Source organism: Ctenopharyngodon idella, chromosome 20 (genome assembly GCF_019924925.1).
Source record: "Ctenopharyngodon idella isolate HZGC_01 chromosome 20, HZGC01, whole genome shotgun sequence".
In the NCBI taxonomy this organism is placed as follows: Eukaryota; Metazoa; Chordata; class Actinopteri; order Cypriniformes; family Xenocyprididae; genus Ctenopharyngodon; species Ctenopharyngodon idella.
Window position 1 is genome coordinate 9,835,269 of NC_067239.1, and position 19,219 is coordinate 9,854,487.

The 19,219-nt window shown below is 37.1% G+C and overlaps 1 protein-coding gene across 4 annotated transcripts in view; it reads right to left on the reverse strand.

Annotated features, from left to right (window-relative positions):
- Window positions 1–19,219, reverse strand: part of arid1b (AT rich interactive domain 1B (SWI1-like)) — a 95,153-nt gene that overhangs the window by 64,721 nt on the left and 11,213 nt on the right. For all 4 annotated transcript variants that reach the window (XM_051875940.1, XM_051875942.1, XM_051875939.1 and 1 more), the window contains exon 3: window positions 7,392–7,529. In XM_051875940.1, the coding sequence (XP_051731900.1) occupies window positions 7,392–7,529 (138 nt within the window). The remainder of the gene's footprint in view (window positions 1–7,391; window positions 7,530–19,219) is intronic.

A 19,219-nucleotide genomic window follows, 5' to 3' on the forward strand; every position in this document is an offset into this window, starting at 1 on the left:
TTATTTTGTTTTGTTTTTGCGCACAAAAAATATTCACATTGCTTCATAACATTAAGGTTGAACCACTGTAGTCACTAGGGCTGGGTATCGTTCAAAAATTTTCGATAACGATTCCTGAACGATACCTTTTTCGATACCAATTTTATAAAATCTGTTTTAACAAGATTACATTACCTCAAAAAATCTTTGGTTTTATATTTTAAGTTTGTTGACTTTTTTTACAGACTCAAAGACTCATCTCCTGAGCCACTGCACAAAGGAATAAAAAAAAAGCACAAATGAACAAAATGTAACCAACACAATAAATCAGTGCAAATAGTTTTAATAAAGTTTAAATAGTTTTCAATGCAAAATGAACAGTTTCAAGTCAGTATGTGAGGCTCACTGCAGATCTTTAAATTGCTCAGCAATTGTTCTTCTTTAAAAAATTAATTATTATTAAATTATATATATATATATATATATTAGTGTCTGCTTATTCTGGAGACAGCAGTTGAAAATGTCCGCTCTGAGAGTGTGGATGGTGCTTGCACACAGTGGCAGTATCAGGAGGACCCCGATACCCCTTTTCCACCAGAATTGTTCGCGTTCTGGAGCCAGAGCCAGGCGAACTAGAGCCTGTCACGAACCAGTCATGTGTTTCCATAGACTTGCGGAACGAACGCTGATGTAATGCTGCTGAGTGTTGTACCTGTCCATAACTAGTCTAAAAAAACAGCACGTCCCGCTGTTTGTGCAGGCAGTGCGGCACTTCTGTTTTGCTGTTCACAGTATCTGGAGTGACTGTAGTGAACCGGCTGCTCGCATAAACAGCCGGTACTCTCACCCGTCCTTCTTGGAGATAAACTGAAAGCGAAAGCGTTGATTCACTCGCTCACTCGCACATAGGGTCTCTCTCACGCACATAGTTTTATATATTTAGATATAAATAACAATGTAGTGCAACATTATTACATTGCTCAACAAGACAGCGACAGCATTTCTAGGTATTGAAATATGGTACCGAATGACAGCGAATGACAGCGACAGCAATTCTAGGTATTGAAATATGGTACCGAATGACAAGACAGTTTTCGATACTTGATAGTATCGAGGCAATTCGGTCGGTACCTAAAAAGTGTCGAATTCAATCTCCAGCCCTAGTAGTCACGTTGACTATTTTAACAATGTCTTTAACACCTTTTTGGACCTCAAAAGGTGCAATGACGTTGCTGCCATTGTGTGGTTCAGAAACCCTTGGATTTCATCAAAAATATCCTAATTTGTGTTCCGAAGATGATCGAAGGTCTTATGGGTTTGGAACGACATGAGAGTGAGTAATTAATGACAGAAATTTCATTTTTGGGTGAACTAACACTTTAACTTATTAGGGTCTATATTTTATAGAAGGATGTATTTGCTTAAAAAAAGAAATTAACTCAAGGTTGTGCTATAATGTGAAAATAATCACTCTGTTATAAGTGCTTTTTCCAACAACATCCTTTCGGTTGTGACAATATTCACAATCAACTAATAATAATAATAATAATAATAATAATAATAATAAGTAAACAATTTTTATTAGTAAACACTAATATGTAGTCTATATGTAGTCTTTGTGGCTAATGGAGGATTTTTCCCAACCACCCCTGTTTCTTTTTATGGATGTTTGATGGGCTTAAAAAAAAAAAAACATAAAAAAAAAATAAAAAAAAAACATCAATGGAGTAGCTCCAATTGCCTCAGGAAAGAGTTTTGAGGTCAATATGTTCTGATTTGAGTCAGAGCTTTCTGCTTCATTTCTTCATATAATTCCTGTTTTCTCTAAACCGAGGGGCTGTGATGAACGAGACGTGTTTACACAGGGTGTGTCTAGATGAAAACGTCGCTGTAAGAAGACAAACGCATCTGAGACTCGTAAACCTCAACATGTCCATGAAAACATCAAATCCATCTCTTTATGGGTTTTTGAGTCTCTTGTGGCTCTACGGTTTCAGCACAATGATTAACGGATCGTTCTTTGAGCTACAGATAAAACAAAAAACATCCCTTCAGTGTGATTAATGCCCTATTGTAATGGCTTATCTGAAATTGCATCATCCCTGCACAGTTTTGATGTTTAGTCGGTGCGTGAGGGACATGTCGTCTCTTTAAATGACGCCATGAAATCTAAATTGATGGTATTTACTTTCTTAATAAATGTCCCTGGTCTTATTGTGCCTGATTCACCAGTGCATGCTACTGTAAAGAGAAAAAAAAAAGTTAATTTTTTTAATCTTTCATTAAAACGTAATGGCTTTCTCTCACCCAGAAATTGCTTTTTCTGTTGATTGTTACCAAGTCCATGTGGGCGAGGAACAATAAAATTAACCAATAAGATCATAGTCAGCCAATAGTGATGCAATCAAATCCCAAACTGCTCTACCAGTAATTGTGAATGCTGTTTTCATGTTGTCTAACACACACACTCGTCATGAAAGCAACCTGACTTTTCAGAAATAGTATGGTCAGCAGATGCTCTGAGACTGGGTCAGCTAGATGTACCTTTCATGGCCAGCACATGGTGCTAATTGACGATATAAGCCAAACAGAGGAGAACATCAGGCTAGGGGTCATGAAGAGACCACTCTGTGAAGCTCTAATGAAAGCCAGCGCTTTGATTTAGCGGTTGATTTTAACCAGACCAAGGACTCCAGGGATGATGAGGAAAGCTTGTTCACAAGCTAACATTAAACAGTGTTCAGGTGCTTTAGCGATGAACCATCATTTGCAGAATATAACGGCATGTCCTAATTCATGTACTACATCCTAAGTAGTATGTGAGATGAGAATTAGTGTGTCACTAAACGTATTATGTTAAAAAAAAAAAAATGTATGCAAACTTGCCAAGGATTTATTTTTAAGCGTGCATTCGAGACTTCCGTAAAAATTTTGTTTATACATAGAGTTACATTTCAACCAAGTTTAATTGTGTAACGCAAAAAAATATTTAGTAGTGTGTAATTTTTAACTTCAGTCCAAACTAGGCCAAGTTGTAACTTACGCACAGCTGGTACAATGGGCCCCAGATGCCTACGAGTGCACTGCAGCAAGAAGTTAAAGGGATAGTTCACCAAAAAATGAAGATTATCCCATAATTTACTTACCCTTAAGCCATCCTAGGTGTATATGACTATCTTCTCTCAGACGAACACAATCGGAGTTATATTAAAAAATGTCCTGGCTCTTACATGCTTTATAATGTTAGTGAATAACGCTCACAATTTTAAGCCCAAAAAAGTACATCAATCCATCCATCATAACAGTAATCCATATGGCTCCAGGGGGTTAATAAAGGCCTTCTGAAGTGAAGCAATGGGTTTTTGTAAGGAAAATATCCATATTTACAACTTTATAAACTATAATAATAACCAGCTTTCAGCAAACATCCATACGCAAGTCAGCTTATACCGGAAATGTAGCCTCTGATGCGACGCATGACGTATTGACAAACGTGGAACAAAAACTGCAAAACAAAACACCGGTCACAAATTAGAAGTCTAAAACGAGAATTTTTAAACAGAAATGTTGGAGGATTTCGATATAAGAGTAGAGGAGCTTGAGTTTGTTGCCCAGCCCTATTTGTTTGAAACGCGAGAGGCGTCTACATACTCCTACGTCATATGTCACGTCGTACATGGGACGCTGCAAAAGACACAAGATGTGAGCGCAACGGTCACACACGTCCATCTAGCATATGTGTACATAGGGGAAAAAAATGGAAAAGTAGAGCACTGGAATGTAAAAATGTGTTCTGTGTGAACGGCCCCTAATACTGTCCCCCAATACCAAAGGAGATTGTGACAGTTCTATTGTGAAGTCAAAGCTGCTCCCACCGTTTTTAAATGTATAAACCTAAAAGTTAAGTAATACTGAATAAATTCAGATGAGTCAGTGAACTGTAGAGCTGCACAAATTCTGGGTAAATTGAAAATCACAATTTTTTTTTGTTTCAAATAAAGATCACGATTCTCCCATAATTCTGAACAGATAAGAGACAACTAAACAAAATAACATGCAATTTACTAGAGGTTCTGACAAAATGTTAATTGTCTATTTAAAATGTTTAATTAATTTGAATGTTTTTGTTTTTTTTTATTAAATTGGTGAATAAATGATTCAATGACTGATAATGGCTGATAAATACTTCACTTGTTTCTTTACTGGATGAATCAGTGTTTTTGAACAAATCTCTTGAATGAATAGTTCAATGACACATTTAAAGTATGTCGCCACCTATTGGCTTAACAATATAATTGATACAATCGTCAGGTTACTTTCAAAAGGACTTGCTCTATTTTGATTGCTTCCATAGACATCAGTGTTTATATCCAAGCTCTACACTTTCCTAGTACTTCTGTGATAATCTTAATATTTGCAACAGAAATAACGATGCTGTGTGGCTGAAAAGATTGTTTGCGAAGCTGTTTCATACCTACACATGATAACTGCTTTCTCTGGGTCAGCGGGAGAGCGAACGCAGATTTGAATGTTCAATTGTGATTTTGTCTAGGGTTTAATAGACATAGCCGTTGTCATTTAGGAATGAGATCACAATCTTTTAATGATTAATCGTGCATCTCTAGTAAAATGTAGATGGAATTTTGTGACATTGCAGTATAACCTAATACAGACATACTTTCTGACTACACACTAAAGGTGTTATCATGTTTAGCAGCATTTAGGAAAATTTTGCAGGGGAAATCCAGTCATATCAATGGGAATCAGTGCAATGAAAAAAAATGTTTTCCTATGCAAAGTTCAGTGCCGACCAATAGCAAACCCCTTATAGGGTTGGTTTCTTTGCTAGCTGGCAGAATAGCTCGGGATGTTTAATTATTCATATCGTCACTACTCCCGTATTTCATTCATCGTATTTTGTCAAGCCCAGTCTTTCGTCTGTGAAATTTCGTTAAGCAAAGGTAAATGTGACTGTAGCTTTAAAAGAATGTACTTTCCCATCATCAGTGAATAACAGCTTTAGTGTGTAGTATTAGTATGCAAATTGCGACACAGCCAAGTTCTTAACATTTTGAAGTTCAAAGTTCTGCCTGAAGAAAAAGACCTGAAAATACAGCGGCTCCAAGACCACAAGTGAAAATGCTTCTGTCTTGCATTCTTTTCTAATTTAAGACAAATTTTTCCATTACAAATTATTTATTTCAGCATAACAAATTTGAGTGAAAAGTTAAACTCAAAGCATAAATGTCTTAGTATTTGGATGACCGCTTTTTGCTTCAATGACAGCAGCACTTGAGCTGCATCAACATCCTTTTTTCCAAAGGAATTTACATGATCAGTGTCACAAATTTTCCTATTTGATTAACGCAAAATAGTATACATTTCATATTAACTTTTCTTTGTTTAAAATGAAAATCCTAAAACTTTCTCAATGTGCTCTCAGACATTTGGAGCCCACTGTATCTCCCACTTGCTGCAGTGTTCATCCTCCCCACAATCTCTCCTGTCAGAGACACTGGAAGCAATGGCACAGAGGAAGAAAATGAAACCGTTTTTCTCAATCAGCCTCAGTGTCATATAAGAGAAAATGAAAATAATGCCTTTAAGGTCCAGGGAATAAACAGAGAGTGTGATAGCAATATGAGGCGCACGGCAGTGCTGTCCTCACTGATATTACACACAAACCCAGGAGACATCCACTCAAGGCCAGTTTCTTATTACCGCTTTCTCCAAACTATTTGAGTGTGTGTGCTGCAGCCTGTTAAGAACAAGCTGTGTGTAATAGAAAAAAAAAAAAAAAAAACAAGAGAAAAGCTGTGTGTTTCTATAGATACTCAACTGTGTGTGAGAGAGAGAATAAATGGGGGTGGAGCTAATTGTTGTATTGGGCAGACTTGGGGAAAATATAAATCACATTCTCATTATGCACCAGAATTATTATCATAAACTAAAACTTTTAAAAACATTTTTGTTAAATGAAATAAAGCTGAAATAAAATATAAATATTAGTTCAAAATTAGAAATGTTGCCTTGGCAGTAAACTAAAATAAAGTTTAATTTGAAGCAGTAAATTATTAACTGGAAATAAATAAACTCTAAAACTAATATTTAAACCTACATTTTTTTTTAAAATTATCATGAAAACTAAATATATAAAGCTAATTCAAAATATGAATAAAACTAAAACTAAATTAATGCTTTTATGCACTACAAAAACATTTAAATTTATTTGTATTTATATATAAATTGTTTTATTGCTTTTAATTTATGCTGGCTTAAATTTTGTTTTTGTTTTTTTTTTTGTTTTTTTTGTTTTTTAAATTGCCTGATTTTTTCACATTACAGTAATGAGAATTTGGTATTGAAATGTGCTTAACTGTCATGAAAATAATGCCACAATGCAAATGTTGGTTAGGCACATATGACTTAAAAGCTGATATCTTATTGGTTGAAGAGGTTTTTTTTTTTAATGCAGGTGTTTTGCAACATCATCAACAAAAACATTGCTCACCACAATGTAGAGTTTGTTGTCACGGTACCAAAACTCCAGTAGTCAGTACCAAAACCAATTTCACGGTTCTTAATACCAATTTCGATACCATAGCAAAAACTGTTTGAACTATTTTACTATTTTATTTAACTATTTGAAAATTAAAATATCAAATAAATTAAATTAGTTTATTATCTATGAAAATAATTTATAAATTTTATAATTAAAAAATGTATCAGATTTGTATCAAAAATGTATCAAATACAGTATCAGATTTTGTTTTGTAAATCCAGAAACAATGTGAAAAACAAAAACTTTTATTCAAATTGTATATGGGTTATAAACAGAAAGCAAGCAAAGAGCGCTCCCTTTATAATCACTAAAGCTGTCACTCAGACTACACTCAGGGCCTGATCACTGGTATCTATACTCCTGCGAAAATTCCCGCTATAATCAAAAAAGCTGTCTAACTGCACAATGAATCTCTTATTTACATCGTATTTACATTTTGTTTGTAATAATGAAAGGATTTGCAAGCGTGCAGAACCCTAAAGCCACTTCATTGGCCACTGCATTCATGCGCTCAACAGATATGTCTGTGATTGGCTACAATTATCAACGCTTCAAAACCACATTGTAAATAGAAATCTTTGATGCTCTTCACAAAGCTCTTACACAGATACACACGGGGAATTTGAAAGCAGCCACCTATCAGCGAGTACCTAATATACCCGGTAATCGGTACTACAGAAAAGCTGGTATAGTCACATTTTTAACATTTAAAGTACCGCTACTTTTGACAACCCTACAACAAATGTGAACTTCATTTTAAAAAAATATATGTAGCACCGAAATATAATTTTGAGGGTCTTTAGAGAGAACAAGGACCCTTTAGTAGCCATTAAGTAGTCTAAATGCTTACCTGTTGTGTTGGAGGGCGCTGCTGCATGTAGGGGGGTTGAGAGGGGGCCGCAGACTGCTGCTGTGGAGGACTGAAATAGGGGGGCTGACCCTGCTGACAGTAGCCGCCCATTCCCTGTGGCCCGTACTGAGCAGGCATCTGCAGAGCAAGACAAGGACAAAAAACATGAGAGTCAGCACTCATTCACAGACAAACCATCTCAAAACCTTCTCAAATGCTTCACAAGGCATGTCACGGCAGGGAGAACGATTATTATTAATCTCTGAAGCATTTTAAATGGTGATCCGCCTCGGAACATTAACTGACTACTTTACAATGCTAATCCGATCTGAAATTTCTGTGTCTGGGGCGTGACGTCTCAAGTCAAGAGAAAAAGATTCTCACAGTGCTGGGACAGGCGGTGTTTTGGATTGACAGACATATTTACTAACAGGTGTGACTTTCAAATTGCCCTGTACTACACACAGGACAGGAGAGGATTGCATTACACCTGTATGAACAGTAGGTCTGAAAAATATAGCTAAAAAAAAACATATTTTTGTGCTTTTTGGTGATATTTTATATAATCGCGCAATGTCTACATTTGTGGGGTTTTTTCTTGAAGGAATCATCATTTTGACAAGAATACAATAAAAAAAATCAAATAAAAAAAAATCAAATACAGCAAAATTCTAGTTAAAAGTAAATCCAGGCATCTCAGGGACTTACAAGTAGTTTTGGACGAAAAATGTTCGACTACCTTTTTTTTTTTTTGCCATGACTAAAACGAGACGATTACGAAATGACACCAAGGTCATTAAACGATAACTGTGACTATATCAACATGGAATATTGTTGATGAAAAAAGACAAGACTAAAATGTAGTTAAAGGTCACCAATTATGCTAAATCCACTTTTACAAGTTGTTTGGATATAAATGTGCGTTGGCAGTGTGTGAACACAACCACCCCACAATGATATAAATCCACCCACTGCTTTTTTTTTTTAAATCCCCATTAAACCAAAGCAGTCTCATTAGACAAGCCGTTTTTATTCTCTGAGTAATGTGACGTCACATTACTCATGCCGCGCCCACGATCGCTGACTTACAGTCCTGCATTACCATAGTTTCCGCCCTCAGCGAGCTGTACGCTGTCCGCCATTTTCTCTGCGGTCAAGCAGCTGTAGCGACAACATTGTCTGGTAAGTAATTGAGCTGTTTTGTTGTTGGATGTAAGAGTGAACATAACAGTCTTCATTTACTGACATCTGAATGCAGCAGATTAGTTTTATTTTTGAAGAGAATGCGCCACAGATCTATATACACATACGATTTCTGTAACGTTGCCTGCTCTTTACGTTCACAGACATAACTGACTGTGTTTATGTGAACTGTGTGTGTTTTTAACAGAACCTTGTGTGTATTTGTCAGTTTAAACAAAACAAAAAAATGTGAAAGTTACTCACGAGACTTGACGTCTGTCTGTCTGACAGCTGTCTATGTGTGTGTGCTTCAGTTAAGCGCGCTCAGAAAATGATCCATTATAGCTTTAAAACGCATGGAAATAATAAACTTTAATGATGAAAGAAAAACTATGCTATCCGTGAGAGTGTTCGCGATATACAGTGGGTACGGAAAGTATTCAGACCCCCTTACATTTTTCACTCTTTGTTATATTGCAGCCATTTGCTAAAATCATTTAAGTTCATTTTTTTTCCCTCATTCATGTACACACAGCACCCCATATTGACAGAAAAACACAGAATTGTTGACATTTTTGCAGATTTATTAAAAAAGAAAAACTGAAATATCACATGGTCCTAAGTATTCAGACCCTTTGGTGTGACACTCATATATTTAACTCAGGTGCTGTCCATTTCTTCTGATCATCCTTGAGATGGTTCTACACCTTCATTTGAGTCCAGCTGTGTTTGATTATACTGATTGGACTTGATTAGGAAAGCCACACACCTGTCTATATAAGACCTTACAGCTCACAGTGCATGTCAGAGCAAATGAGAATCATGAGGTCAAAGGAACTGCCTGAAGAGCTCAGAGACAGAATTGTGGCAAGGCACAGATCTGGCCAAGGTTACAAAAAAATTTCTGCTGCACTTAAGGTTCCTAAGAGCACAATGGCCTCCATAATCCTTAAATGGAAGACGTTTGGGACGACCAGAACCCTTCCTAGAGCTGGCCGTCCGGCCAAACTGAGCTATCGGGGGAGAAGAGCCTTGGTGAGAGAGGTAAAGAAGAACCCAAAGATCACTGTGGCTGAGCTCCAGAGATGCAGTCGGGAGATGGGAGAAAGTTGTAGAAAGTCAACCATCACTGCAGCCCTCCACCAGTCGGGGCTTTATGGCAGAGTGGCCCGACGGAAGCCTCTCCTCAGTGCAAGACACATGAAAGCCCGCATGGAGTTTGCTAAAGATGGTGAGAAATAAGATTCTCTGGTCTGATGAGACCAAGATAGAACTTTTTGGCCTTAATTCTAAGCAGTATGTGTGGAGAAAACCAGGCACTGCTCATCACCTGTCCAATACAGTCCCAACAGTGAAGCATGGTGGTGGCAGCATCATGCTGTGGGGGTGTTTTTCAGCTGCAGGGACAGGACGACTGGTTGCAATCGAGGGAAAGGTGAATGCGGCCAAGTACAGGGATATCCTGGACGAAAACCTTCTCCAGAGTGCTCAGGACCTCAGACTGGGCCGAAGGTTTACCTTCCAACAAGACAATGACCCTAAGCACACAGCTAAAATAACGAAGGAGTGGCTTCACAACAACTCCGTGACTGTTCTTGAATGGCCCAGCCAGAGCCCTGACTTAAACCCAATTGAGCATCTCTGGAGAGACCTAAAAATGGCTGTCCACCAACGTTTACCATCCAACCTGACAGAACTGGAGAGGATCTGCAAGGAGGAATGGCAGAGGATCCCCAAATCCAGGTGTGAAAAACTTGTTGCATCTTTCCCAAAAAGACTCATGGCTGTATTAGATCAAAAGGGTGCTTCTACTAAATACTGAGCAAAGGGTCTGAAATACTTAGGACCATGTGATATTTCAGTTTTTCTTTTTTAATAAATCTGCAAAAAATGTCAACAATTCTGTGTTTTTCTGTCAATATGGGGTGCTGTGTGTACATTAATGAGGAAAAAAAATTAACTTAAATGATTTTAGCAAATGGCTGCAATATAACAAAGAGTGAAAAATTTAAGGGGGTCTGAATACTTTCCGTACCCACTGTAGATGATAATCAAAACCAAGCAGATGTCTTGTTAATATTTGGCAGAGAATCCGATTGAGGCAAGAACTGTGATCGTAGAGAGGGGGCGGGGCACAGCAGCTCATTTGCATTTAAAGGCACATGGACGAAAACAACCTGTTCTTGACTGTAGTCATAAATGGGCATTTACAACATGGATTTATAAATGATCTGTGAGGCATTTTAAGCTGAAACTTCACAGACACATTCTGGGGACAACTGAGACTTAAATTACATCTTAAAAAAATGGGCATAATAGGTGACCTTTAAAAAATAATTCTAAAATCTCTCTTTGTTTTTGTTAAATCAAAATATAAATCCAAACATGGATCTCTACTATATTGTTTGTGATTGTGGTATAAATGCGGAATAAATGCCCTTATGTTCTTGTTTTACCAGTTTTCATAATGTAGAGAGTGTGTTAATTTATGTGATAAACAGCCTATAATAAGCTGACATTCTCTTGATTTGTATATATAGATGAAAGTGTAATAATTCTGATGAAATAGAAATAGACAATCATTGAGATTATAATTTTAAGCAAAATGATTGTAATTCTCAATTTAACCATTATGCAGCATGATGAAATTGTGTTTTCATTGACTAAAATGGCCAGACATTTAGCCGACTAAAACTTGTCTAAACAAAAACAGGACAAGGTTGACTAAATATGCTAACAACTAAACAGTACATCTGACACAAGACTAAGACTAAATTAAAAAATAGCCGACAAAATTAACACTACTTCCAAAATGTACATGCATAGAGAGCAATGATGATGCTGTTGAACAACTGAAGAATCAGAATTTTGAATCTATTCTGTGAAAATGACAGTTTGGACTGATTCAGAGAAATAAACCAATGAAGTTTTGGAGATGCTATTAAAATATCTAATTATTCATGAGACACAAGACAAGAACTAGCCTAATTACATATTTTTTAGGAAACTTGGCCAAATAAATGCAAACTACAAAAATAAAAGCTTGATGGAAATAAAGAAATTAAGATGTAAATATTAACATTGTAATTTTACAGTTGTACTATTTTGTATTGTTATTATTATTGTTATTATTATGAAATACAAAATGAGTTATTTTACAATAGTAGTATTATTTCGATATATTTCTTATTTTGTTTAATATATTCAATTATAAATATATATTATATATTTTTATATATATGTATATATTTAAAAAAAATAAAAATATCACATGTCAAAATGTATTTGAATTGTGTCTAAGGATTCTCTTTATTTATTCAATAATTTTTCTGGTAACTTCTGCTGCTTTTATGCTCTCAGACATTCGATCAAAAACTCTCTGGATATACCCAGTTGTGATTTTTCCACCAAATTGTTTTGTTTTGCTCTCCGACCACACTATACTGTTATTTTCTGTCATTTTTCAGCCTGAGAGAGTTTGACAGATATAGCACTAGTGACTGACAGCAAATAATATCCCACTAAGTGCTTACATCAGGCATCAGGCAACAGACAACTAGTTGTCCACAGCTTTGCCGTTGATACAGTCCATATAAACCAAACATCCTATCAGAATTCAGTTGTGAGTACCGGTTGAGAGTAGAGCTGCAACAACTAATCAATAAAATAAATAATTTTAACGGTCGATTATTTCTTTGATTAGTCAATTATATATATATATAAATATATATAAACATTTTGGATTTTCCTCTGATTAATCGACTAATCAAAGAAATAATCGACAGATTAATCGATTATCAAAATAATCCTTAGTTGTGGTCCTAGTTGTGAATCACTTCATAGAATCAGGTCATAGAATGGAGTCAGTTTCTTTTCAATTGAACCGTGGATGAACAACCATATTTAGTGCCTCAAACAGGACTGATGACCATATTCTGCTGCTGTGTGAACGTAGCCAGTGAGGGATGATGGGAGACATCTGAACACCAAGGGTCCCCGTGGGTGTGTTAGTGCTTTAGTAATCCACAACTGTTCCCCCTCCTTTGATTCACGACAAGCTGTTATTGTGACGCTCTTATGTAAGAGCTTTTCAAGGCAACAGCTGCTATTGGCACGCTGTCCTCCCATCTGAGCCCCCCGTTACCCGCTCCCTTCATCCGCTGTAATTCTCATTTGTCATTCATACCAAACAGAAAACAAATCCACGAACCATGATGATGTGTTTTTCCTGCTCATCTCTCTAATACATGCAGAAGTATGTCAGCGACGGTACGTGCACATACACTCACGAGGCTCGGATGGGAATTGTGTAGAGAGCTGTGTTCTCTGAGCTTCTTTAATGAGGAAACGTAAGTCAAGCAAGGACAAACCCTAATCTGCACTGCAAAAATAATTTTCTCCATCAATTTTTTTTTGGTCTCATTTCCTATTAAAAAGTAAGTCGAAGCCATAGCCTTGTGGACACAGCAATGCCTCGGGTGACCCGAGTTTGAGACCCGGCTTAAGGTCCTTTCTCGATCCTGTTCCCCTCTCTCTGCTCCCGTTGCTTCCTTCTCTCTCTTCACTGTCAGTGTGCAATAAAGAGGGAAAAAAAGACCAAAAAAAAGAAAAACTATATATATTATTATATTCAGTGTGTGTGTGTGTGTGTGTGTGTGTGTATATATATATTATATATATATATATATATACACATATATATATTTGCATTGTAACCACTGTACGTAAATATTTAGACACCTTTCTTTAGGATTTGTAACGTCCGTGTCATTTGAGGAAAATGGATAACTGCCATGCATTTCCAGTCTTTCCATCACTGAAATAAAACACCAGGATTTAACAGGACAGTGCGGAATTGCTACAAAATCCCACAAAGAGATTGTGTCCAATCACAAACAGCACATTTAATCTGTTTCTCTGCCATGTACTGTGCTTGTCAAAAACGTGGACAGCAGGGCAGGTGAGTGGCGGTCAGATGGTCAGAGGCAGTGCCTTGGGGGGGGATGATGGCTTCTGCTGATTGTGTTGTGATAGGACCTGTCCTCTAACAGAACCTTCAAAATGCCTGTCAGGACCTGCAGCCCCCTGCCACACACCTGCTCCTCATCCACCTGAGCTCACACACGCTCATTAAACACACCTAACACCATCATCACACTCCACAATGTGAGTCTGATTGGACAAAAGAGCAAACAGAGTTAAAATGGGGGTGGGGGGTTGTTTGATGGTGCTAGTGGTAAAGAAATTGACATTTAAAGGTGTATTCAGTAGTTTTGGTGCTCATAATAGTTTTCTATAAAATGTGTTTTATGTATGGTGAAACTCAATGTATTTGGCCATGTTGAAATGACATCACCCGCGGCATTTCATTAAACATCAGAGAGAATCCTAATGCCCCTTGGCTGCCGCCTCTGTAGATACACTAGTAGTGAAGAGTCGTTTGGTGATGCAAAGGAGCGAAAATTAGTTCTTTACCAATGGAAACAACAAGAGACTCAGTACCTGTATGGCTGAAGAAGCATAAAACGTCTGAAGACAGAAAGACAAAGGCAAAAAATATGCGCAAACATACACAAGGTGGAAAATTTCATGACAGAAAATCCTGAGTAGTGATGCCCAAGTGGTTTCTTTTCTGTTGGATAGGTAAGGGAATTAATTATTGAGTAGAGCACTCTATAAAATTCACTAGTATCAGTAGCTGTTTCCATCCACCTATTTTTATGCGCATTTTGGGATATCGCATTTAAAAAACTCTGGATGGAAATGCCAAGATGCGCTTAAATTCTAAAAATGCGTAGAAAAAAAATAATAATTATGCGCTCAACTGAGTCAGATACATTTTTTATGATACGAAAACATGTGCATAAACTACAACGAAAACACTTTTAATGAAAAAAAATTCCTTGATGCACATCAAAAAAGGACATGACTTTGCGATGGGACAGCATAACTGGACCAACCAGCGGACCGATCTCGTTGCACAGCAAATGAAATGCCATTTTGGTCATTCTGTTATGCCTGAGCATGTAATGCCTGAGCTGTCGTTAAAGTGTTTCAATTTTTTATACGAAAATTATTATATACAGTGGCTTCTACTGCAGCAACTTCCATTTTTCTAAGTGATATTTAGCGGCAATTTATCAGGAAGTGACAAATTTGTTTTATGCGATATTCCATTTGCGCATAAGTTAAATTCACAACTTTGTATGGAAACATAGCTAGCTAGTGTAATTTACATAAAAATCAGAGATGTCATGCTGATCCACGTCAATAGATGGCAGTGTCTAACAAAATTGTGGTTTCAGTATTTGAAGTACACAAAGAACAGCAATGCTAAGGCTAGCTAACAATCTACTGAATGCACTTTAGACTTTAGTTATACAAAAAAGGTGCACTCATATTACTATGAATGGGAGAATGTGCCAAGCACAAATATGGCAGAATAAGTCCCGCCTTCTAAATAAAAGAGCCAATTGCCACTTGGTAAAGTCATTGCACCACTGCAGCTGCCATTAGAAGCTCCAGTTGCTATAGAAACAGACAGTGTTCTGAGACGCCGCTTATGATTGCACATTGGCTGGCCCACCCTGAAAAAATGATTTTTTTTTTTGTCATGATTTGGGAATTTACAAACAAAATTTATTAGACAGTTGTTGTCAGATTTCATTGGTGATTGCAAATATGAAATGTAATCATAAGCCTGGTGGACAGCTTTGAAGAATGTGTTTCCAAGTAGGGTTGCCAACTTCAGAAAAGGAAAATAAGGGATAAGGGATAACGTCCCATCTCAGATATTAACACATTTGTTTTGCTTAACCTATTTATGTACAATTTAATTCTAAAAATAATTTTAATGTCACAAAAAAAAAAAAAAAAAAAAAAGTCTCACGTTACACACAAAACATCGGCCTGAGCAAATTGTACCACAGAATTTTGACCCCACCAGTGGTGTGACATTTTGTAATGTGACGTGTACATCATAAACCTCAACCTCTAATACTCGGAATTTGTGTTCAGCATTTCACACATCCAAGTGCGAACACACACAGAGTACTGAACACACACACACACTAGGAGCAGTGGGCAGCCATTTTTGCTGCTTCGCCCGGGGAGCGATTGGGGGTTAGGGGCCTTGCTCAAGGGCACCTGAGTTGTGAGTAATGAGAGTGGAGGACAGCACTGTTCATTCACTCCCCCCACCTACATTTCCTGCCGGGACTCGAACCCACAACCTTCGGGTTACAACTGCCCTGGTGTAGTATTAACTTAGGAGGTGGGTTTGTAAATTTATTACATCATCAACCTCTATTCAAAATGATACATAGGCTACATGAGGCACATAATTTAAAAGCATGAACTGAACACCTTTGAAATTTCAGTAAAATAAAGCATTTTTTAAACAATAGCACTTAATTTTAACTAAATGTTGTTTCAACCATGTAGGAAAATGAATAGGTTATTTTTCAATTAAAGAGAACATAAAAATTAGTATGAGCTGCTTTTGGTGCTTGAGACTTTTTATTGGTCATTTTTGTTTCAATAATGAGGTCCAAGGTTAAGAAAACACTATGTTACATAAATGTAAAATGTTTTTCTCTGTTTAACAACATTAACAAAGTGAAAAACATCTTCCCTCAGGTAGATTGCGTGTTTTCTTGCGTGGCTGGATGATGGACTCCTGAACAATAATCACGTTTGCATTAGTCAAAACTGATTTGCAAAATCAAAACACAGACCGTGAAAGGGATTTGCCATTAGCGCAAGTCCCGCTCGCTGATAATCGGGAGCAACCAGCCGGCAGAGGATTGCCTGCTTGGTCTTAAAGCCTTCCGTGAATGGCTATGTTCGCAAATCAAACAATGATTTGTCCCAAAAGAATGATTAATCATCAATTTAGAGTTTGTTATTCCTATGTTCTAGACTCTAGCGTATGCCTGCGTATACGGAACAAACTGCGTTCCGTATGGCTTTCATCAACAGCTGGCCACCCTATTCCCGAGACACATTTCAAAGATGGTCGCCGAGTTAAATGACTTGCCTTAAAGGGACTTTGCCTTTTAGCTAGAAAATACACCAGTCCACACCGACAAATTTTCATTAAAAAATTGTGTTCTAAAAATTTCTTGGAATCAACAGTTGAAATTGTTTCAGAAAATTCTGATATAAGAATAGAACAGCATGTTGTTTAGGTAGCAAAGTTCTTTTGAAACCTCACCAATGTCTATGGAAACATGATTTAATCAACTTCATAGTTCAAATAATCCAATTTTTATAAAATAATAAGTCTAACATTTCACACTAATAAATGGTTATGTATAACAAAAACAGCAGATGGGCCAAATGAAAATACAAAATCAAAGCACTGATTTTTCAATTTCAATGTTAGAATGGCAAATTTCGGCCAAAAGGCGACAAGTCTGCGAGTATGGTACACAGTTTTTTGTAAGTATATTTGACATTATGTCTCCATTTTCCTCTGCCTTAAAATGGTGCTTTCCTCTTGGTTTTAAGCTTTGTATTTTTTTTTTTTTTTTTGTACAGAAGATCAATATAAATAACAGCAGGATTCCCCTGGTATCAGACCAGATGAACATCCAATTTCAGGTAGGGTTGTTAAAAAAAAAAAAAATACCATCCTCTGGTCATCTAGGGTCTCCCGGTAGATAAAAGTCATTATAGGGTCCCTCTCGGTCGAGAACGCCGACAACTAACAGCTGCACAAATGCATTGCGCACCCCTCGGGTTAGAGATTACCCCAAAACTCTCTCCTATAATGATCTCATTATGTGCTGGCCGCATTCGGTGATGTCTTTCTTGATTAGTGCCTCTCCTACATTCCACCGTGCCAGGAGGAGATTGCTGATTCTGATCTTTCGTTCTAAAAAGGTCACGTCCGTACCCAGGGGCAATCACAGGAGGAAACTGCACACGACTGCTGTCCTGCTGATCTTGTGTCAGTATAGCTGACCAAAGATCAGTGTAATGGATCTGGAGGTAATGAAAAGAAAGTGGCTGAGAGCTGAAATAGCAGTTTGTGTTTCTAAGGTCCAAAAGACGCTCAAGTATGTGAACCTAAACACTCGATTTCACGCGTCACTGTTTTCCCAAATTGTGTCAAAACAAGGAGGTATACAATAGCTGCAGAAGTCTATCTGTTAGCATTACCATTCATCTCTATGGCAGTTGCTTAGCTAGTGCAGTAGTTAATCTGTCAACATAACTGAATTATAGTACAAATATATATATATATATTTTTTTTTTTTTACCTCCATTTAAAATTAATATAAATACTGAACAAAAAAACTTTATTGTTCATGTGTCACTGCTTTAACTAGGCCTGGAATTGCTACATTGCTAAAGACAATAGGTCAGTAATATTGACTAGTTAACACAGGTTAGCGTAATGCTAACACAGCTGTGCTAGCGATAGTGGTTTCGATTAAAAAGCTAGAAATGTCAGATTTAATACATAATATTATATAACAATTAAGTTATATTTAGCCATTTAAACATTGATTCAAAATTAAACAGATTCCAAACAAAGCTAGGCAGAGCTACAATCGCAAACCGCTCACCAGCGAGGCAGATATGACTTATTATGGTGCCTGGTCCAAGTGAGTCAGATATTAATTCACTCACCATTCTGACAGATTCAGTGAATGATTTTGGTGTGGTACATTAGCAAAATTTCGCAGACACTGTCTACTCTCAATAATGTAGAAATGTATGAAGCACAGCTCATAAAGAACTTTTTAACCACGCACCCAAATCCATGTGACCAAATGAAGTGGGGAAATCTTTCACCCACAAAATTCCACATCACATGGAATCTACTGAAATGACTGGATTTCAACTGTGAGAAAAAAAAAAAAAATCCCCCCAAAAAAACAGTAAATGTACACCTTTAGAATGATTAAAAATTATACCTTTGCAAGTCATTTTGACTAAATTATTAAAAGAATCTAAGGAGTCATTTGTTTAAGAAGAGGGCTACACTGGAGGCGAATGTATCTGTTTATGAGCACAGTTATTGTAGACAAAGCAACAAAAGATGTGTTGTCTACTTCAAGGTTCTCAGCCCTTTTGTCTTACTACATTAGATTCAGATTGCAATCTCACACCTTTAACAATAATTTCTTTTACCATGGCATTACAGATTCAGCAGCTGGCAAAGCATTTACATATGCATTTATGTAAAGTATGTTTCTGGCCTAAGCCTACACATTTTGGCAAAAATTAAAGATTAGGTTAGAGTAATACATTAAAGACAACATGAAACAGAATTCAAAGTAATGTGGTAGAAAATTAAACATGTTTGGTTACAATACTACTGGTTTAATTTCAGTCATTTAAAAGGCAATGGTGCTGAACTTAACACAGTCCAGCTTTCGAGTCTAAATTTAGTAGGGCAGTCTGTACCCAGAATAGGGTGGCCCAGCCCAACCAGACTGCCTGCCAAGCTCTTCTGACAGACACGCGGCGCATTAGACTGTCAACATTTCTGGTACACTGGGAGTACTGTCGCTCCATGCTGACAGGCACAACAGAGTCATTCCTTCTGCACCACACTCTGTGTTTCCCCTCGGGCTGTCACTATTCAGACCGTCGGCCTGTGGGACATTTCAGTTTCCTGTGGACTCAACAGC